Below are 23,215 nucleotides of genomic sequence, written 5' to 3'. Positions count from 1 at the left end.
TATGAAAAAGGTTGCATTTTAAAAAGAGGTCTACTCTATAAACCTGAGCTTTATCTAAAATTTTTGACATCGTTGATAAACTGATGACAACAGATTTGGCGAACAAAGGAATAGCCTTGTTAGATGCTTGCCATCAGCAAACGAGGATTGGCAAAAACAAGCCAATGAACAAAGAGGAACATTATATTTTGATCAGGGGTGGTTTCTAAAAGGAAATGAAGCGATCTGTAATTTTACTGGATTAAGTTACCAATGCTCCAAATCAGACTTAACTAGTACTTTTAACTAACAAACTTTTCGTTAAATTTTACGTGGAGCACCAAGAAATCCGCTTTCCTAAAGTAGTATTTAAAGCAGCCAACTTTTCAGAGAGCGTTGCGAATTGCGTGAGCCAAGAGAAGCACGGAACAGTTCCAATAGTGGAATCAGCAATGGACAGGATTATGCTGCCGATCTGAAACTGCTTGTGGCAGAACATCTCAAGCTCCAACAGGAGTACGCCAAGGTCCGGCAACAACTCGTCGATCGAAATGCTGTGACAGCTATTGAACGCCTCGAGAAGGCGGAACGCAGTAACGGGCTAAGGAGTCCCAGTACGGGACAAAGAAGTTCCAACACTCCGAACTGCCCTTCTGAACTGAGCAGTATCCCCGAGCTCGAACCTCAATTGCCGCCTCAATCAGACGGCGATGCTAACAACAACAACAACAGCAGCTGTAATAACAGTGGCGGCAGTAAAAATCGAGATGTGGTGGTAAGTGCTGGTTACGAGCGAAAATTGGCATCGATGTTATCGATATTAAGCAACGTTAGTTTTATGAGTAGCGTAACGTGGGAAATACAGTATACAGGAAATATATTTTTCATTATATATATATATATATATATATATATATATATATATATATATATGGTCAGATATTTTTTGATGTAGAAAATTTGTTACAACAAGCTTTTGTGTTATGGTTAGTTTAGTTTCTGCTTAGACCCACTGATATCTTCGCCGGCATCGGTCTTTGCACTGGTCCTAAAAATGAAATTGTACTTCAATACCTTTCTAGTAACTTGTAATAATAATAATAATATCTTGGATTTACTGAGTAAATTATGAGACAACTAACTGTAACCTTATTTTTGAAATACAACAGCTTTCATCGGTTCGGTGTTCTTCCAAACGAAGTCGTGAAGAGCTCGCAGTGGAAGCCTACCGTCGGGAAGTGCTCCGTCTTCAAGAGGAGTTACACAGAATGCAAAAACTTTACTGGAACCAAGTTATTTTTCAACAAGAGAATACACGGCACCATCATGTATGTCTGATAGACAATATTCAAAGGCCGGGAGTTGAAGGCTTGCCACCATACCACGTAGTATTTTAGCCATTGTCTTCAAAGCTGTTATTTGTTAAAAGAAATTACTATTAAAATAGATTATATTTTTACAGTCTTCAAAAGAGAACCAATTTAGTAATACGACCAAGTCAGTTACAGGAAGATCGAACGACAGAATGTAGTCCAGGATAAACGTTTGATAGGACATTTTTTTCGCACGTTTCAATATGTTTTCAGGACGGAGATGAATCGGGCAGGATTGTGGTCGATCTGTTGAATCAACTCGAAGAGAATCGTGGAGAATTGCGCGAAAATCGTTCAAAGGTGAGATGATCTAAGGCATGGTGCATTCAATATATCTTTCTAATATAAATGTAATAACTTGCTTTCGACATTATGCCTTATAAACCGTACTAGCTGGCAATGCTTCATAACAAAAATATGCGTATACAGGTATGTATATTTATAAAATATTGTTTTCAGGTGCGACGTCTGGAGGAGCAGCTAAGTACGAGTGTGCGGGAAACGGCAACATGTCACGATGCGCTGCGCGATTACCAGCTACGGCTTGATGAACGTGCAAATGCTGAGCGAGTGATAAAGCGGCAGTTAGCAGAAGCGATAGAAGAACTTCGCGAGACGAAGGAGGCACTTCAATTCGCCGAAGATGAGCTCCGGTCGATGGCCACTACGGAGTCCGTGAGCAGCAGTGGCATGGACCCCCAGCCACCACAGCAACAAAAACAGCTTTCCTCAAGGGAAAAATCACCGGAACAGAATAGCGAGAGGACGCCACCTGATGGTAGGTTAGCAAGTATACGCAACATGTGCTGGTTTTATATAGCATTAGACACTGAAAATAAGACCAATAAATGCCATTTTTAGGCCCTGAAATGTTTACTTTTCGTTAGCACACTATTTTAATGCGTTAAATGGTCTAGTTATCACACAAATTAACTTTAGATCATGCATGCCTTGATTGGCATTGTTGATTAAACAGGCAAGTCCCACCAGTTCGCCAGTGTCAACGGTAAGCTCGAGGAGCTCTTCTATGACCACAGCAGAAAGGAAAATTACAATGGCCTTAGCCGTCAATACGCCTGTGACGACTGCTGTGCTAATCAGCGTCGCTTGCTTCAGGCACATCATGTAAGAGTTTGAAGTTTTACAGTGAGCACACAAAGCGGTAACTGGGTGATAGACGTAGCCACCGCAACGGCAACTACCTTCACATTGTTATTTGGTTATAAGGGCACGTAGTGTTTGACTAGTCCGGATCGGATCCTATAAATCTCAGCGATTATTTTTAACACTGAAGGTTTCTTTGATGCATACGTTGTGAACGGAGTGTTACGAAGCAGTCTCTTATAAAAGCCTCACTAACTCGATCATAAATAGCTAATTTTAGCTGCATGGATTAAGAAAAAAAAAAGAAGCACAATAAAAACTAGGATACTGCGTGCATTCATTGCAACTCTTTAACAGGTGATTCTTGAGCTGGGCCGCCAGTTAGAGTCCGTGCTTCGGGAAGATGGACATTTCGCGGAGGAATATTTAGACCTGTCCGATCTCGAACTTAAGCAGATTATCGGACCGGAAAATGTCCTCCATTATTCCATGTTAGCAGTTAATGGAGAAGCATCTGCAACGCCCACAGAAGAAGTTCAAGAGATTGCTGAAAACACGGCACTAACTTGGGCGCGCCACACCGTCGCAGTCAGACACGTTTTGCGAGCTCGGCTTCAGGATAAGATAAAAACGGCTCAGGATCAAATGTACATACAAAGCCGAGGCTTTTCATCTTATATTTAATTAGAGAAATATTGTTACAACCGTGTAGCATACTTATATAGAAAAACCTGTAACTGCGCAAAGTTTTGACACTATCGGTAGTTTCTTCTCTGATAGTCGCTCAATTGTCTGACTACTAAATGACATTTGGTTTCGCTGTATTTCATTGATCCTGTGGCGTTTACAGCGTTGAGCTCAAGAATAGTTTGGACCTTATGTGCCGTCGCCATTCTGACTGTGAGGAACTCGTTCGCTCGCTTGAGCTTAAACTGGAGCACAGTCGTACCGAAATGGGAGCAATCCGTGAGCGAATGTCTCGGAAACAGGACGAACACAGACATGACATCCAGAGTCTGAACCAACAGATTGACGAACTTAACAGCCGGAGCAGGTCTGCTAGAAAAATGTGGCTTTCGTTAATTTTTTTTCACTGAATAATAAATAGAATACCAAGCATATTGATAGTGCATGAGAATCAAGTGGGAAAGAAATAAAAGCATACTAACCAAAGATCGATACGAATTTAGACTGACGACTCGGTATTCCATTTACTAATGAAAATAGGTCGTGCCGGTGCCGATTAGATGGGGTCGCTGACGACAGTCGACAGAATGTACCAGTCGAGCGCGTTCAGGACGACATTTCACCGCTACCCAGTTGCAAAACTAATATGAGTCTTTCGCCGGACATGATTTGTACTCCTTACGTTAATCCAGCGGCTCTGCAACATGAAAATGTTTTGCTAAAACAAGAGGTATATGTAACATAATACACGGAGTGCAGTCATAGGTACACGTGAGGTCGTTGTATTCGTGTTTCAGGGGGCAAGAATACAAACACACTATACGATCCTACAATGGCTCGCGTAAGACCTACTTTTTTTTTTAACTTCTCTCTTGTAATATTTCGAAGACACCGCCTTGAGCATCCTACCGCATTTGATCCTGCTCTTTTTCAAGGACTTATTTCCTAGGTTTAGTGCGCTACTTACCTCATGCATGCTTCCAAAAGGCGTTATGACAGCGGGCTCCCCTGAGTAATTTTTATCAAGTCGTAGACTAGCGATATACATGAATAGCTATATTACAAATAAATTTGTCAATTTATACAACTAATAGCGTAGATGCTATTTAAACAAATAAATGATTCTAGTTTAATTTAAGGGAATTTCTGCTTCGGTCGAAGAGCAGAATTCAATTAACATACACTATAAAGTCAAAGTAATGAATTGTTCAAAAGTTCATCTCTAAGGTATTCTAGGTAATTACTAGCATCTCTAGGGGCAGCGGTAACACATCTCACTTATGAACCTGAAAAAAAAGAACTTAAAAGCCAAGCGATTACGTATAGGTCATACTTTTACAGCTAAAATTAAGAGTACGTCACCGTTCGTGTTCGGCGTCTGTTTCGAACATAGATAATGGCTTTCCAAATTTTTTAAGCCAGGCTCCATAAAGCAGTCACTGAGACAATTAATTTCCACGATCAACTCACACTGTATAATAGGCATATTTCGTATGATATTTGATTGGTATATAGCATGTATACAAGTCTGCAAAAGGACATGACACCCTGTAGTAAAATTTTAAAAAATAGAAAAAAAACATATAATGCCGCGCAAAATGACACAAATTTACACATTATTTATGTCTAACGAATTAGGCCGTTAATAATAGTACAAACATTTCATACACCAAAGTCATTATTCTACTAAAGGTAAATAAAAGCTAATTTAACTAAGACACCTAAAACCAAACTCCACGATTTCAGAATCACGTCACTTCGAAAGACGCTCTGAAGTCGCAACCAACAATCACGCCTGAACCTTTAAAGCTATAAATTTGTAATTCAGGGTTACTTACTTAGCCTCTTTATAAACAGGCCGCTTATCCCTTCTAACTTCGTTTCCTTTCTGGTGCCAGCTTGACTGTTTGTGTTATAACAAAGCTTGTGTTCTGCATCTGTTCCCAAGCGTCCATGAGTCGTTCTAGATCTGAGTGCGCATATGCTTGCGGCTGTTTCTTGCACCATCTGCTCTCGTATTGTATATCACTAATTTTCATTCGTTCTTACATTTCCAGAACCGTAGCTAGTATTCCGTTAAGCAAAGGGTTTGAAAAATGGGTATATACTATTTTAACGTTCGCATCGCCATATAAAACGATCACTCGATGCGATCGTAATCATTTCAGGCGTAAAATTTTCAAAATATCTTTGCCACTGATCTTCGGTATTTCTAGCCTATAATGAAACAGGGCTGTTCGGTATTGTGCCATTCAGCACGGTAGTGCGAGACCTTTCGGCCCTTACAATGCGTGTGTCAAACAACAACGACATTCGAGAGATAATAGTTGTATACGCGAACAAAATAACTCCTTTCAATCTATGTTGTCTGCCGACGATCCATATAACGTCTTGCCCTGACCAATTACGTTGTTCGAATCCCCCCATCCTCTCTCCACCGTTCCACCGCCGCTACTGCGACACGTAGCAGTTCGTGTGGTACGTAATGTGTGCGGTCGCGTAATAGACGTCGCTGAAACAGTCGATCTGAAATCCGCCCATGCGTTTTTGCTACAGCAGAAGTACGGCATCGGTCATGCGTATGTCATTGAGTCGCTTTATTTGGCTTCGCATGCAACACTAATCATGGGTGTGAGGTGATGGGCACTGAGGACGAGAGTTGTGTTTATGTCGATTGGGTGTCAGGACAAATTTCGACCGATGGACGCAACGAACTTGTACTTCATATAGGCGGTCTATTAAACTTACCGTTCGACGAGCAGTGATTTAGCTGTACTCGATTTAATAGAACCTGTATCTTATTCCTTATGACAAAGCAATTTATAACTCCATAGTTTATTAATGTTAGAAACGATCGTGCGTACGAAACGTGCTAATTTATGCCTCGTTGATCTCAAACAGATGCAGCCTCTGATAATTCCTACACTGTGGGAAAACATCGAATAAAATAAAAAAATCTAAATCAAGAAAGGAAAAAAGTGCGGAAATCACTGAAAAAATCGTTTTTAGAAAGTTCGCGTTGAAGTAAGCATTAATTGTTGGAATTCAACAACGATGCCTAATTTCTAACAATTTTCATAAACTTCTCGTTTCGTGTTCTTTGTATATCTATCACGTGCTGAACTCACGCTCATTACAGAAGCAGCTGTACGGAGTTTCTATACCGCCCATATTTAACCTTTGGATAGTGGTACCGATTGCATTTGTGTGCTGTTGGGTGATGGTAAAACTACATAATAAGGTTGGAATGTTTTCGCAAGCTTCATAATAATTTGGAATGCGCAAAAAGGAATGCCCACTTACATCATCACCGACTTCAAAGACGCACCAAGAATAACCTTGTGGGCACTCGACGCACAAGCCCGTTATAAAAGACTGCTTCCACGTGTTCACCTAGGTTCGTGCTAACGAAAACCCAATGTCAGAAGGCTCCTCCGCGATCAGTATTGTTACACGCAACAAAGACACGCACTATGTGATATCTGGAAAGGTTACGAAGGGTCAGCCGCGTTGAGGTACACTTTAACTGCTAAGCGTCAATTGTCACAAAGCGTGCGCAGGTCACGCATCCATCACTGTTCTGGTCTATATAGAAAAAAAGGTTGCTATTCTTTACATCGCCATTAGAGGCTGACATGAAGTTATTGTATAAAGCAAAAGGCAACAGATAAAAACGACGATTAACTGTTCACCTTCTACCAAGAGGCATCTAGTTTGGCATATTTCGAACCGACTGACTGATTTGGCCTTTCTCCAATGTTTTCCGTAATGTTTTTCTCAATAATAATGATTTAAATAGAAATATAACTTCCAAGAGAGCTTCAGTGAGCTTCCAACTAGATGAAATATCGTTTTTTTTTTTTTGATGGCTCTTCTTAAAATGGCCCGTTATTTCTTTGAGTATTCAATGGAACTCCCTCAACCTAAACGATAGCCACTAATCTCGGAAATGTTTTGACCTTCTAACGAATGTGACGTAAATTCGTATAAATAATCATACAAAGTCTTCATGCAATTTCCATCAGTAAAGCCACAGGCTGAACTGCGTTAGCTAGAGATGTGGTCTCACCAGTGCGCCTCGAATTTGAACGTCCTCGTATAAGACTCGCCGACTCTGTATAGTTCTTATAACACTCTACTATAACGAACAATTTCAGATCAACAAACTTCGCGAATCGGCGCAAGGTCAAGAGGAGCTAGTTCGGGCGATGGCTGCGAAATTCCATTGCTCACAACAGCTATGGGAGGATAACTATCGAAGAACTCGTGCAGAGCTCCGAGCTCGCGACCAGCAAGTGGACTCCGTTGTTGAGGTCCTACGAGGACTACCCGATCTAGTCGGACAATGCGCCGCGCTACATCTGCTTTTTCGAAATCTCACTGATCCTGGTGCGCGACCACCTGCCAATAAGCTCGGTGTGAAGGCCAGTGGCGTTGTTGCCTCCGCTGTCTAAGCAAGCGTTATTCGCTATCTATCTTACACCCAACTAAATATTCACTACCCAATGTGGTGTCAGCATTGAGCTGGACAACTTGGAAACCCACACCGATACTTCCTTGACATCATAACAGTTCAGTATAGATGATGCCTAGAAATCTAGCTCAAATTACAAAATGAAGGTTGCAGGTTACTTTTCTATGAAAGTACACGAACGTGTGCCAGCGCCAAGTGCCTTAGGTAAAGCAAATATATGGTCCGTGTTAATGGAGAAGGTGAGTAAGGGGTGCCACTGTGTTCATCTAAAGTGAGTTCCATTGAAAACACGAAAAATAACCTTCAACAAGATTTAGCAGTCAACCAAAAAAGCAATGGCTCTACAGCTTACAAGTGACGTTAGTCACAAACCGGGAGAGTTCGTCAAGAGTTGGAATGCCCGCCCTTTTCAAAATTTGCGGATTATTAGCTCTTCTTACAGAATTTATAACTTATTGAATGCAATTTCCTCTAAACACAAGAATATGCTAACATGGAACGTGTTGTTAGCCTATTTCAACATGTTCATACAGGTTCTTTGTCACTTTTCTCTTCAAGACGGACAAACGTTGATTGCATAGTACGTACGATGGATACAGGACGCAATGTACTGAAAGAAAGCCAGAAAGTAGAATTTTGCAAAGTATCTGTGGGAAGCAAGATTGGTGGAGACGGCGAAATCACTCGTCGAGCTGTATGTCGATCCCGATGCGTCATTAATCGTATCAGTCTTTTTTTCTGCCATCATCAGAAGTCACTTCTGTTTCGAAAATCGATACGACCCTTTATTGAAAAAGGGTCCTTTATTGAAAACAGAAAAGGAAACTCCTGCCATCGTCCGGGTATTTCGTTTTACCGCTATGGGACTAGTCACGAAATCACTACTGACCGTTAAAGCCTCCTTAGCCAGTCACGTTGGCTTAATCGTTAAGCCATTTAATATTACACTAACCATTGAAAACGGACCTGCAAAAACTCAATTAAGAACAACCTTTAAAAATTTGGTACATACATGGGAACGAACCTCTACGCCGCTTGTCATTGACTTAACAATAAATTAATTAAATCGTTGACTTAGACAGAAATTGCATTTATCGTCTTATCTCAAAAATCTGTGAAAAATACAAGCTTATAAGAATACACCTGTTCTTTTTTTCTCTGATCAGTTCTCTTCATTCCTCCATCTCTCTATCTAAAACCTTCTAACACGACACAGAGATATCTTCATTCGTTCACGTGCGCCCTGTTTCAGCTAGGCGGTATGTATACAATTGACGTTATCTCTCTGTGTTAGCTAATCATTGAAGACGCAGCACTGAATGATTTCACACGATTTCTTCCATTCCTTCCGGATGGCATCGATTCAGAAATCTATAATGAGTTCCTTGTCATAGTGCGAAGGAAACTGGAAAGGAAAAATTACCTATATACGTTCATATCTTAATTGTACCTTAGCGTGCCGTTGCATTTCGCACACGGTCGTTGAAAATACCGCGAGTAGAAAGTACGGCAGAAATAAGTCTATGTTACCTGCTGTTTATTATCGGGTAGCGTTCGAAAAGGGGCTGCATGTGTATGGGTACGGGGTTGGCTGGCTTGAATACAAAGTCACACTGACATAGTGGTGCAAAATACAAATCACACGGAACTAGTCGTAAATGGCCTCTGCGTGCCGCCAACGTAGCGCTAATCTGCTAGGGGCCTGGACAGACAAAGCGTGACTTTTATCTATCGTAACAAACCTATGTTTGACGCTTCTTTTTTATTAAGAATTTTTGTTAATCTATACGACATTGTACTACTCGCACCGGAATAGAGCCCGATCAGTGTTAACTTAGCCAATCTTTTACGACGTACGCTATTTATATGAACGTACATAGATCATCGAGTAGTAATGTTGAAAACCTTTGTTTTTCTTCGGTGCGTCTGATACGGGGTGCCCTCAGTGGCCTCGTTCTGCTCTTGGCACTTGCGGCTGTGGAGACGAGTAAAGCGATGAATTAACTGATTTGAGTAGGACGGTATCAATATTATGAAGAGTGCATTATATGTCAAAGTTAAAGCCTATCCTCGAACAGTAGACTTTTTCAGCCAAAGAAAAAAAGAGGACGTGTTCGGTAAAGCTGTGTGTCACTAGTGAAACGTAACCACCATAGCACGGTTTTGTTTCGGCCTGACCTTTTCCTCTGGTGATGCTTGAAATCGTATTCGCGGCCGTATTTCCAATCTATCTAATTGAAACATGCGAAAATAGCAGCATTTTATAAACAGGCCTAAAACATTGCCGGCTTACCCAACCTATTTTGAACCTCCAAAAGTAGCAGCTTGCCGACCTAGCTGACTCATCTGTTTCTAAATAGAAGTTGCTTAGATACATTAGAAAACTCTTCAGGCTACAGTGGGGCCAGGACTGCATCTACCTGATAAAAATCTTCAGCAAACATATTCATGTACCTACTTTTGTTGTCCGACGTTCGGTAAGCTTGTCTCAAACAAGCCGTTTAACTAAACGCGTAATCGTGGTAACCTTTTGTTAATCCTAATGTAGACACTTTAGTAGCATTAAATATATCTTTCGTGCCATCTTTTACATGCAACATTTTTATTTAGCAACTTTTTTCGATACTGACACAACAAGCCTTGTCTTTGCAACAGCCGCAATAGCATTAACTCCGATATGAGTAAATAAAATACTATTTTGTGATGTGTCGCGCCGTTCTATTTGCGTTCATGTAAACTTTGTATAGAGTCAACTAAAGCCCGAAGCAAATAATGGACAAATCAACAGGATCCGATAATAATATCCATAACAATACGAATTATTAGTAATCGATAAATAAAGTCATTAAATTGTGTCGTTTTATATCGATGAGTCATCTATCTATTTTCAATCCTTACACAGTGTCTATTGTAACTATCATCGCAGGATCGTATTCGAGTATTTTCTATATTTCGCTTTTAAGATGTTGCAACCTTTTTTTAGGTAAGCAGTGTGTCAAAATATCCCTAGCGAGAAAAATTATCTCGTCTGAATGACATATGAACAAAAGTTAAGCGCACGAGTAAGTGAGTATTTTCTAATGGGTGCAAAAAAAAGCCACTTCCTCTAAACGAACGCCAGATTTATAAAGCAGAGAGGCATATTTTCATAGCTTTTTGTTTTCTACCCCTCAACGGAACAAGTTACCAAACATCAGCTACCGCACGCCATTGATGAAGGGATGCCCTCGTATGGTAAATTTATGTAGGATGCAATTATGCAAAATCACCCTGTATGTACCGTCACCTTGCTGCAATTTGCCTACATGCCACTTGCCCTAGATTCGTTGGCATAGTGCCCTACACATGCCCGACGAATAACAATAAGCTGCCCCCCTCACCGATGTCGCCGCTGCTATATTCGGCCACCGCAGTTAGATGGCCCTTCTAGTCTCTGTTCACTGAAGTAAAAGCCGACCAGGACAGCCAGGATTGTGCAGACGAGGCCTCGGCTTTCTTTATCCCTTCTTCGCTCCGTAGTCGTGCGTATTCAGCCAAACCAGCCACGTTGCTCCAGCAAGCAAACGAGCAGAGAGGACAGCACAGGCTTAGAGACAACAGCAACGATCCATCCAGTCCTTTCCAACATCTGCAAATGTAGATGAATGTAACATCTGTCGTGCACTGGTCGACGGCCGTTTGGCTCCGTTACCTCGCCGCTGGGGCCACCTTTAGCCTTAACCAGAATACAGCGGAACAAGTCGTCGCGAACTGCTCACTCGCTCATGTCGACTATAGTTTGCGTCTACGAGGCCCTCTCACAACAGCCTCGATCAGAAAAAGGAGATGCACCCGAAAAAAAAACCGTGACCGCTTCCCTCGCCACTTCCTGGGAGCAACGAGTGCAAATGTAGCCAGCCAACGGCAACCGAAGACCTTGTGGTGCGCTCCCGTTCGACAGATACGAACCTACACACTTCAAGCTTACCACTGCTTTACGACTCCGCCTGAACCACTCCCTAGTAGACGATAAAGAATAGAGCGAAAAAGCTTTGCGACGTTGTCTGTTTGCGTCTACGCCGTGTGCTCATAAAGGCCGTTACCAGATTTCGAACATCGCTTACTTTTTCTGTTTTCTTTGGTCTCCTCGACTATTCCTTGTAGCTTTTTTCGGTACCGCTTTATCTTTGCCAGCTGCTAACCCCTGAATGCTGAAGGTTGCAGGAGATGAACAGAACAAAGAGGTACGTGTAATACGGTGAGAACACACTGCTGTGTCGACAGCTGGGTCAGCCAATGAAATATGGAGATCCGTGTGCCACTTTGAAGAAAGATTTCTACTTTTTTCATCGTCGTACCCGTCACCGTCGGTATCGCCACAATGGTAGAACATCCAATGGGAAAAATTTAGAGTTTTTTGTGACAACGGCTGCGGAAGTGGCTTGATGCAGCTGAAGCCCTGCAGCGTTTCGTGGTGATGGTGACAATAAGCGATGTGTGCTTTCAGCAAAGCTATTGGGGAAAGTACGTTACAAACACGTTTGGAAAACAGACATTCTATCCGTACATAAGACGCGAGAAAATTAGCTTACGAGAACAACGCGTGTGAAACGATTAATGCATCACTTTAACATAACGTGGCTAGTAATTATCAAGTGGATCAGTAGAATCTGGAGAGGACCAATGTCATAATCAAGTCATGCGAAAATAATCTTCACGCGAGCTTTGTTGTGTTTCTGAAACCACCAGGCCATTTCAGTCAACATAAGCGCCTTCAATATTCCAATTTTTACACAGCACTTCTTTCAGCCTTCGTCTTAGTCCGTAACATTGAAGTTACTGAATTGTGCTTTACTGTAACGTACGTAGTCTGAGCTGTCGGGATATCCAACATCATTCAATCTATCATGTACGATGATGATATGTTATTGAGATCTCTGTCTTATTCTATGTCTTAATAAAGATGCGTGTGACTCGATTTGAAATCGCTACGAAGAAATTAACTTTCTTGATACTTAGCTCAGTGCCGGGTAACTTACTCTTCATAATGACAATTCCTGCAAAATCCGGTAAAAGGTACATGATGTGAATTTCTGCTGTCGTTCTACTGACCGCAATCTCAGCCAAAGCCCAACTTCTTCTAACGTTTAGCGATGTTACTGCTGAAATGTAATGCAGGCGGGTAATTGTACCTAACTTCGAATAAAAGCCATTTTTTCTTAGATCAGATCGATGAATGATCCGTTATCAGCGATACGCTTCACCCGTCTCTCAGGCAGCTTTTCAATTACATGCTTGTCTTATAATATCTTTATTTGCAATGCACTAGTTGAGGAGTTTTATTTACCCTTTCTAAATATTGGAAATCCTTCCTGTTAAGAAATTTTTGCAATATTCGAAGAAAAATGATAATCGGAAGGTTATGACCTGGATAAGGAAAAACGTATTTTTTTGAATGAATTTCCTTAAAAATCGGAACAATTCGCTGTAATCAATGTAGGTAACGCTTAAATTTACGTGAGTAGAATTTATAGAAAGGCATTCTGCTGTAGTTCGACTAAATTCACAACATCATCATACTCTAATGGAGCCTTGCTTTAGCTCTTGCTTGAAACAGATTTACACGCTCTGGCCATTTTTGGCCTATTTTCAGTGGTGCTAGTACAGAACATCCATTCATTATCACCCGACCAGGAGTAAAATTATCCTGGTTCGATTGGAATACGCGATTGGCCGTGTACGCAGTGCTCGACTGACCGTCGTCATCGTTTCCCCGATCTGACAAAAGCGGACATACGTACTTTGATTGACTAGTTAAGGATTTCAGTGCCTTTGCGATTAGAGGGTCAACCTGCACGTGATCGATCCTGAACGCTGAAGTTCCCGTTTTGAAATCAAATAAACCCCCTTCCATAAAGTGGCCCATAATATCGGGTCCGTGAACCTTACAGATTTCTCCAAACCTTTGATCACATTGAGCTCTCGCCAAAAGATAAATTTCAAAATAGTACCTACATACGTTTTTGAGATCCGTGTCTTTAAAGGCTAGTAACAATTGAACTGACAGGTTTATTCGGGTCAGATACGGCGTCAAAAAGGAGCCAGAAAACTATGGTACAAATGCAGCGAATAAGCCCTTTTTACTTAATAACTTAATAAATTATAATTTGGTTGCTGCGCATTGATGTGTATTGTACTTTGAAAACGTTTATAGACGACATCGATATCGATAATTATAGTAATTATTACCAAATGTTATCTCTTTAACAATTGTCAATAAGAGAGTTTTTACCAGTTACTTAGCTAAATTTCAGTGGGTAGCCTATGCCTTAGTTGAATGAGTTCGGATCACATGCTATGTGCTATTTTCCCAATCTGTATTCCTTAGCTGTTCACTGTATGAAATATGTATCAAGAGTTGGTAATTTTAGTATCTTATATCAGCAACATGACCCGTTCATTTCTTTTTCTTCGTCCTTGTCTTGAAGGAGACATATGCGATTAAACAGAAGGACACATTACGGCGTTCCAGTCGACTCCTTCATTCTGTTTCTTTCGAAATACTGCCCCGCCGTCGACAAAATGGATTGAGCGCGCCTAAACACAAATTGGTTGCGTCTAAGAAGAATTTACTCTTAGGGTTCCTCGATAAAGCAGCAGCCACACATGACTAGGACTGTCCTGTTTGTTTGCATATAAAAGATAATGAAAGAAGTAACAAACGGAAAATAGGCTGAAAATGGACGACGAGTGCCAGGTCTCCCCCAGCCTCACAACGGAACTGGCAGTGTTAACACGGTTCATTGCACATCACTTTCTAACGTTAGGACAATGCAGCAGGAGTTTTAGAAATAATAGCTGCAGTAAACTAATGATCCAGTGGTAAACAAATCTTCACGCTGTTGCTAGGGTCCCTCCCGTATCGAGCCTCCGCCAGGAGCACGCAGGAAGCCATCAGGAACAACTAAGAAGCGGGATGCCGCAAGTTTGGTAGTGTGAGCTTCAAGTGACTTTAAGCCTGCACTGCTCAGCCTATCGAACCCCTTTTCGACGTAGAGGTAAAACGCAGAGGCACAACTTCTGAAACACTCAGAACGAAAGGGGGTAAGGTTGACAGTGATTAGGAGAAAGAGGTCTTACGTTTTCGCGCTATTCACACAAGTCACAGTGCACTGTGCGTGGCTAGTTAGTGACAATTTACAATCTGACAATCAGGGATTTAATACTGAGCTGATTAACCAATAAAAATAACAAATTATTAGGGGCTAGACGGACGCCTGAGTCAAATAACAAAAGCTAAATGAGTTTATTATTTTGCATCTAACAAAAGCCAGTTTGCATTAAATCCGTGTGAACAGCACTCTCCATTAAGTGCGCAGCTGGCTAACTATTGTTGTAGACTTCCTTGATAAGGAGATAATCGATGTTTGGGTTCAACCGTAATTTGGGATCTGTATTATGGTGACATGCTGCTTTCGCCAATAATAACCTACGTAAGTAAAATTTGACGTTCAGCCTAAAGACTGTTTTGATGCTCTCAGAAAGCCGGTGTATGTCAGGCACGTACTTTGTGATTATATGCTATATTTATATAATCGTTTACTTTACTCATTCGTGAACGATCCAGGTACTCGGTCGGTCAAAGGCCTCTTTTATCGTCAGAGAAAATTGCAGTTTTTTCGCGCTATTGTTTTCTATGTTGGTTACTGGAGAATTTTTCGTTTGCAGAATTATGAAGCCATATTTCATAGATTAAAGCATCGTACCGATAACGTGCAAAGTTGAAATTTGAATTATTTTGTGGGTTGTTTTACAATAGTTCCTACACGACAAATGGAAGATTCGCTGTGGATATCGTCGCGAATACCATCGCCCTTTATTTGACTTAATGTTGTTTGTCAATTTTCCCTTGCGACAGTGAAGTCAGTCCGCTACTCAACGATAAGTCACAATGATACGATTAAGTGCGCACCAAACGAGAATTCTAGTATATGTTGGGCTGTTATAGCTCGATAGAAGACTACAGGTTCGAAATATATCTTAATATGGCAGAGAAGACCTGTTAAAGACATATACTAACTCTGATAGATGTGGTGTGTTCTTGAGTGATTTTTAAAATAAACCATGATACTTTTCGGCGCCATATTGGAAAGCTGAATGGATAAAAGCGGAAACGACGAAAAAACACAACTACAGTATCGATCATTGTGAAAGTTTGCCGTAGTCGTTACTCCTGCACAAGGCTGCGTCGACACACATCGTCAGCAATTTTTTTGCCCGGCTTGATGACATAACATATAATAGCTAACGTAACCATGGGCAGTGATGCGACATATGCATATGGGATCCGCCTCAAAGTAGACAATGTACAACAGATTATGTTCGAGAGGTGAACGTATACCAATACACAACAATACAGGAGACGTTTGTCTACGTAGGCAGAGTGTACACCCGAAACAGGAATAGCTGTTGCCGTCGTGCGTACGGAAACTGACACGTCATGATGGTGTATAACAATTCCTTTTTGATGCAAGTTCCTTTGCAGATGCGTTATATTTAGGAAACTATTTTAAGGCTAAGCGAACGAAGCTTCCAATTAAAAACAAATAACATGTATAATCTGCGTCGTAAAAACGACTATACGACACATTAATGCTTGTTTTGACAACATAACCAGTTAAATAAAGCGCGCTTTGTCTATGATCTGTAAAGGTGAACAGCGTATTTGGTATTGCTCGTCACACTTTTATAAAACTTTTTATAGAACTAAAGTTCTAATGTATTTTTATAAAAGGAACGCAAGAATGGAACGGTCTAATAAGTTATCTACTGGAGCCTTGTCTCTGAGTGCCATATTTCATATCTGCGTTCGGCAGTTGATGCTGTTCCAACAATAGCGAATCGCTGGAGGTTGATCAAGTGAAGAGTTAAACCAGAATAGAACGCTAACAAAACTAATCTTGTCAGTCAAGGCACCCTACGATCACGAAACAACATGAACAAACCACGGTAAAAGCTGCTGTCCCTTAATTACGACTTGTCAGACTGGAATGAAATTTCATACAAATGCTTTATTTACACAAGGGTAATTTAACGTAAAAACAGCAGCAACAATGTCGCCTCTGTTCAAGTTGCTGATGGAAGACTAGGAACGGCCATGTCCGTTTTGTGGATTGACAAACGCTTTATCCAGTCTACGCAGCAGACGTAGAGGTTTTCGGCATCGGAGTACGCGTTCGACTAGTCTGTCTGCGCAGCTTTCTGAGCTGTACCAGACTGAGTCGCAACGGTCACTAAGCCCTTGCAAAACTTAACTCATTAGAAACCCGTTTACTCAGAAAACTTGTGAGGCGAAGCCACCTCCGTCTACTGACGGCTACACATTATGCCTTCCGGGTCAAACTGTTGGATCCCAGCGAAATCCATACGAAGATGACTTTCTGCAGCAGGTTGAGCACGGTCTACTACCTCCAGTGCTGGCGCAATTACTTGACTCGTTGGGCCATTCACACCTTTTCAGCAGCGGTCGTTTACCACTGAGTGTGCATAATCATCTGCCAAAAAACAAGGCTATACAATACACACTCTTAGAAACGAGTAATTCATTGGTAACCAGCGATGTCCAACAGATTGCTGCTAATTGGTCGCTAGAAGGAAAGCTTCAGTTAGAAGCGCGAATGCTGATCGCAACGGCCGAGCCGATCTGTCTCGAACCTGACGTCACCGTAGCGCTCGTCGATAACTGCTTTCATTATAAACAGAAGCTCATGAGCGGCTTGACTCAGTCGACGCGGAAGGGACTCCCAACTAGGCATCCTCCCTTATTTGGCTTCGTCGCACGTTTGAGAGAACGACGGAAGAACAAAGCCACTAGATCCTCAGAGCGAACCATGGTCTGCGAAGAGCCGGCGACCACAATGGAACCTTCACTAATCGATGTACCGATATATGCGAAGGTCATTCCTTGGTGCGAGGTCACAGCCAACAATTCGACGCGTCTTGTCCAACAATATATTATGGAAACAATACATACTGGTTCAGTAAAGCATACGGCAAAAGTATTCATCCTACAAACGCCTACTGATGAACAATACTACGGAATTCTGGTAACGTATTTTGGTGAAAGCCAATCTCAGTGTATGTTTCGACTGGGCTCACTATTCAACGTCCGCCTCTACATTAATCAATTTCGTGTGCTTTTCACTGAGGAGGGTCAAAAACCTGTAAAAATTACACGACTCACTCCTGGCAAGGATCCGCTTACATGGTATACGCGAGGCTTTATATTAGCCCGGCAAACACAAACGGGTGCTTTGGTGTTAGCCATAGCAGAGCAGAAGAGACGCGCTACGGAGTCGCCAGTAGCTCCGTCGTCTACCGTGCCACGAACGAGTCTGGCGTATCCGACTATCGAATCGGGGAATACTCATCGCATAGAGATCGCCGACCCGCGCACGCGGTCGAACATTAACGTATGGCACAGTGTGCCGAGAAGCAGCTGGACGCCTTGTGTCCCCCCGATCCCGTCTCCTTTACCTCTTTTTCAGACTTGGTCAGCGCAGTTCACAGACGATCTTCCATAAGAGCACCACACAAGGCCGAGGCAGATGAGGTAGAGGTCAAGACGTGACATCAATCCTACTCATGCTCAGAACTATGAACAGTCGAAGTCTAAACATATTCGATATTAGGTTTAATTTAAAAAGAACTTGTCTTCTGATAAACGCAATGTTTTCCCGCGAAGAAGCTATTCATTCTATTTGTTATTTTGTTTGTAATTTGGGTTCTTTCCCTTTTTGGCGCCAAAAACGATTTTGTTAGGCCTATATTTGTTTGTGTAGGTATGTTATGATGACTGAACAGTCAGTACTTATTCATTGTTTTTTTTTATGTCAATACGATGTGAGGAGCATTTTTTTTTTAAAATGTCACATTATAATCACATATTTCATTAAAAAGAGAACTTGAACTCAATCCTCTTTTCTTCTTAAGTTATTGCACCTTATGGTATAATACTTCATTCATAGTAACATTTTAAGCTGCACACATTTGTGTAGTGAGTTACGCAGTTATGCTGTTTTATTTTCATGTGAAAAGAGATTTTCAAATAGAACATAATCGTAAATGTAAAAAATTAGATGCAGTAACAAAGCCTATATATATATATATATATATATATATATATATATATATATAGATTGATGAAATTTGGGAGGTGAATTTACCCATACAACAAAACATTGTGTCACGAATCAGTCAAATGGGTCACACTTTTTTTTTTGTTCTAGTGATTCGTATAAATTCTAATTAAACTTTTATTGAAATTTAGTTTCTTCTAGGAAAAAATCTTCATCGTTCAGTTAAAATGTTCGTGTCAAACGATAGAAATTTATGCCACGATAAATACTGTATATAATATGTAAATGAGATCGGCATTTGACCAGATGATAATTGTCTTCTACGAAGGAGAAAATGATCACTGGCTATGATGAAGTCATTTACGCAATGGCATGACAGACTTTTTAGTAACGAGTCGCTGAAAAAGGCCTCATCAAAAAAGTTGAGTTCCCTGTTACCAGAATCAAACCAGTGTTACGTACAGATAAATAAGTTATACAATATATAAAACGTACACTGCGTATGAAGAATTAAATTCGAAGGCCTCCGGTACAGTTTGTCGTAGAAATATTTAGTTTAACTAATTACGATACGGCTAAGGATGCTGCTTATGACGTACGCGTCCAATCGTTCAAATACGAGAAAGATTCATTAGATACATCATAGTCTGAATGCAGGATAACAACATGATATCTGGAGCCGGTCACCGTCCGTAACTTGTATAGACATAGGATAAAGCGAGAAATCTATGCGCTATTTAATGGTTCATAGCTTTCTGATTATTCTTTCTTTTCAAGGTGTAGTTAACTTTAGGAGGAAAAAGCGGAAATATATAAGTGTAATAGAAGTACAATAATCGCAGGTATAATCGCAGAAAATTTCAAGCAAATTCACCGATGCAACTTGCAAATACCCGGATGTAAGTTATGCTTGAGACAGAGGCAACTGTCCCGGATGCCCATAGACAACGTTCCAATAGATCAAAAATATCAATGAGCTTCACTACTTCACTAAAAAGTTACAGCAAAACATTCTGAAAAACTACTGGCATCGGCAAATCAAGTGTCCATCGAATAGGGCAAAGTATTCATTGGGCAATTTTTTTTCGGCGATATAGTGACTGATGTCAATCACGTGACTTTAGTGAACAAATCTGTTCCGATGGGGCAAAATGTCTGCACATCTTAAGAGACTGATGAGCATCTTCCAAACAGGTGAGGAAAATAAGGAGATTATTTCGGACTTTTTTTTTTGTAGGAACACCTTCGAGATAGAAGTCTACGTCAGAAAACCGACGAAAGCCGCTATTAGCCAACAATACGTCTAAAACCCACAAGGAAACGGGAATATGTCAATTGTGTTTTATGTTTTAAAGATGAAGCCGTTCAACATGGTGGACACCATAATGGTGGGTTTGAGGGAGTCATCATTTAATGTTGGAAGCTCTATCAACAAATCTCTCACTGGCTTCAAACGTCCCATATAATCTTTGAAAAAAACGTTATTGTTGTATTGATTAATCATTTGAGTGGCTTGGTTTAATAACAGTAATATTGTTTTTGAATAAAATAAAGATTTCTAGGTAGAACAAATTCTGTTTTTCAAGCTTTTTATATTTACTTGTCTTTATTTGCCTTCGCTAAAAATGTCGTTTAAAAGTGGCGTTTGCGTAGGCAGCCTATAACAGGTTTATATCTTCTCTAAATATTTACATTGATCAGCAATGAAAATTCATATTATTATTTGTCTCCACTGTTGAAACTATTTTCATGTTGAAATGTCATACCAATTTATATGGCGACATTTATCGTTTAACATTTACTATTTATTTAATATCTCATAGGCCTGACGTCAGTAGGGCGTTTCAATGATTTTGCTGCTTGCGAGAGCAGAGAGAAGCAAATCAATACAAATAAAAACAAATGAAATCCTATCCTGAATCGACATTTTCCCCTTATTTGTGGCAACTTTAGGTGTTGCCATGACAGGCCACTCAACCTTTAACAGCGCAACAATGAAAATACATTAAATATTTTCATGGGTGAATGTTTCCAGCTGATCAGAGCTCTCTTGATCGGAGCTTTCGGTATAATTAAAATGGCATTAAATCATGGATGGTTACGCCAGACTGTATTTTGTAAGGCGCCAAATTCAAAGGTAGATCAATTAGTAAGGCTAAAGTAAGCAATGCAATGTCCGTATTCGTGAAAAGTGAACTTTATTTGCCAACATTCTGTTGATGAGTTTAATCGAAATTATTACAATAATCGGAAAAGCTCAATGCGAACGAAAACGAATAAGTTTACAATAACAATATTGGCTCTGGGCATCGACACTTAAGTCAAACACTTAACTTAGTCGGATAGTATTTTCTCCGAATGCCCCCTGAAAGACACTTGCTTTTAAACTGTTGCTGCGCCTTTTTTTCTCCCAATAGATCTTTCTTTCAGATACTGCAGTTTTGCCCTTGTTAGAGTTTCGTATTGACGAAATGATCATGTTTCATCAAATATATAGCTTACCGAAACTCTTTAAAGTATCGCTTACCATAATCGTCTTTCTCAATAACGAATGATGTTTTTATGGGAACGCCGTGTTGGACATCGGCGTAAAGGCCTACGAAATCAAGCTAGCTAGGTATTTGTCATTTCTGAATCGTGGTCCGTCGCATGCTTGCAAACTCCGATATGTAGAAGGTTCATGTCGCCGCGGACAGTATAGAGTACTGAGGTATCTAGCGCCTCTGCCGCTTCAAGCGATGCAATAGAGTGGTTATCTTTGAACTTCTACTGATAATGGAATATTGAACAGAGTCGATAGGAAGGCCATCGATTGATCCCTGGAGGGTTTTAAGAAATGTTTGTGGTCAAATTGCTTGTTGATCACATCACTGTTCGCCGTCATGACTATTTTTGCCTAGAGATACAAGCGTACTTGTTCTGCTGTTTCTAAAGGTACAATAATAGAGTTTTTTTTTTTTTTACAACTAAAAGCTGTATTTACATGTGCTTCAATTTTGAAAACAAGACTATCATTGGTACACAGACTGCCTTGTCAAAATGGGAGACCAGGTACACAAAAACACACTGGAATCGTTCTGGAAGATCAATTGAACAACAGGTGGTAATTTTGGGCTTCGTAAGCCTACTTCTCGAGCGAGGCGATTAAGTCTAGAATAATAAAACTGCAAGTCTAATGGATTCAGTGGATCTTGTGGAGTATCCCTCTCGTTGATGGGGAACATTGTTCTCATTAGGATTAATAATTTATTGCTGCAATTTCTTGAAATTTACTGAATCAACGCTCTTCTGTAAGCTTAATTAATAAGAAAGAGATAATTAGAATTTAATATGTGTACCTACAGCTATTGTCCAACTAACTTTAGTTGTTACATACACACTGGTGATATTAGTTCGCTATCTGCGACTGCGTCGAATTTAGAAAATGGGGTGTTTTTGATTATTTTCATACTTAGTAAACATTACGTTCCATTAGGGGTAATGATAATAGCACTATCGTAATTTGAATCACCATGATAAAGCATGTGCATTGTCTAGTCGGATGTTTGTCTATTGGATACCTTAAATTGACAAAATCAATGCTATTGTCCCTCTTCTGTCGCATGAGCGGCTCGTTATGGTAATACATTATAAGGTAAAATGATGATTCTGCCTAAGTTTACGAGCCATGGCTTCGTCGGCCTGTTACATCATGCGTTATTATCAGCACTTATAAACGGCATGATAATCACCAAACGACAAACATCGTACAAGGCTTTTGGATGTATTTTTCTAAATGATTTAACAGGCGTACTTAAGCACAACATGAAATCATCGTAATTTCACTTGGAAGAGCTTTTGCAAAGGCCATCACAAACTGCTGAGCTTCTTTTGCTTAAGCTTTTTATATATTAAACTGTCTAATGACGCAAGAAGTTTAACGCAAGCGCAAACGAGCCCGTTTATAGTGACGACATTTGCTTTCAACATCCTAATCGAATATCCCCCGTTGGTACTGTCAGGTAGCGTCTTTCCGAATGCAGGTTTATCTTAGACAGGCTGTTCATTTCAAATGGTTGTTGTCTCCCTGATTTTACAAGCGTTTTCATCAGCTTCAGCACTTTCGTTTCCATTGCGACTTCTTCGCCGAAGGTAGTCTTTCGAGACGCCCCGAAATACATCCTAGTCGTCGGTATCAATGATGAATTGTGTTCGTATGAAAAAGCCATTCGCCTGCCACTTTGGACCCTGAGCTGTTTGTCAAAAACATTATTTATCTATACACCGCCGTCCGTCTGCCAGTTGCAGGCCACAGACCCAGTCGTCGAATGCGACAGACCCAGTTCGCGGAAAGGTAACGCCGACATGGACAGCGCTGATGCGAGAAGAAACTGCGTTAATGCTTTTGTTGCTAATCTGAACTTGCTTGATACGAACAGCTACCGTCTATTCCTTTTATATCGAAGACAGCTCAACTAGATCCAGTTCTCCCCTGACTCCTG

At 40.7% G+C, this 23,215-nt stretch overlaps 2 protein-coding genes across 16 annotated transcripts in view; both read left to right on the top strand.

Moving 5' to 3' along the window:
* Positions 1-10,480, top strand: part of LOC111244030 (uncharacterized) — an 86,340-nt gene extending 75,860 nt beyond the window's left edge. For 12 of the 15 annotated variants that reach the window (XM_086978986.1, XM_086978984.1, XM_022790568.2 and 9 more), the window contains 9 exons: positions 370-754; positions 1,149-1,307; positions 1,566-1,652; positions 1,812-2,130; positions 2,329-2,477; positions 2,814-3,103; positions 3,307-3,510; positions 3,684-3,873; positions 7,301-10,480. In XM_086978986.1, coding sequence (XP_086835112.1) covers positions 370-754; positions 1,149-1,307; positions 1,566-1,652; positions 1,812-2,130; positions 2,329-2,477; positions 2,814-3,103; positions 3,307-3,510; positions 3,684-3,873; positions 7,301-7,597 — 2,080 coding nt within the window. In that variant the 3' untranslated portion in view covers positions 7,598-10,480. Of the gene's footprint in view, positions 1-369; positions 755-1,148; positions 1,308-1,565; positions 1,653-1,811; positions 2,131-2,328; positions 2,478-2,813; positions 3,104-3,306; positions 3,511-3,683; positions 3,874-6,282; positions 6,659-7,300 lie in introns of all 15 variants that reach the window. The other 3 variants (XR_015320184.1, XR_015320183.1, XR_015320182.1) reach the window with 3 other exon arrangements.
* Positions 10,481-11,804: 1,324 nt separating this feature from the next.
* Positions 11,805-18,179, top strand: LOC111244292 (transcription factor SPT20 homolog). Its single transcript, XM_022791226.1, has 2 exons — positions 11,805-11,840; positions 16,935-18,179. Exons 1-2 carry the CDS (start codon positions 11,805-11,807, stop codon positions 18,177-18,179), a joined length of 1,281 nt encoding a protein of 426 aa, XP_022646961.1.
* The last annotated feature ends 5,036 nt before the right edge of the window (positions 18,180-23,215 follow it).

The sequence above is a fragment of the Varroa destructor genome, unplaced genomic scaffold, assembly GCF_002443255.2.
Source record: "Varroa destructor unplaced genomic scaffold, Vdes_3.0 BEIS01000002.1, whole genome shotgun sequence".
Lineage (NCBI taxonomy): Eukaryota > Metazoa > Arthropoda > Arachnida > Mesostigmata > Varroidae > Varroa > Varroa destructor.
Note: the sequence above shows the minus strand (reverse complement) of the source record. Positions and strands in the feature narration are given on the sequence as shown.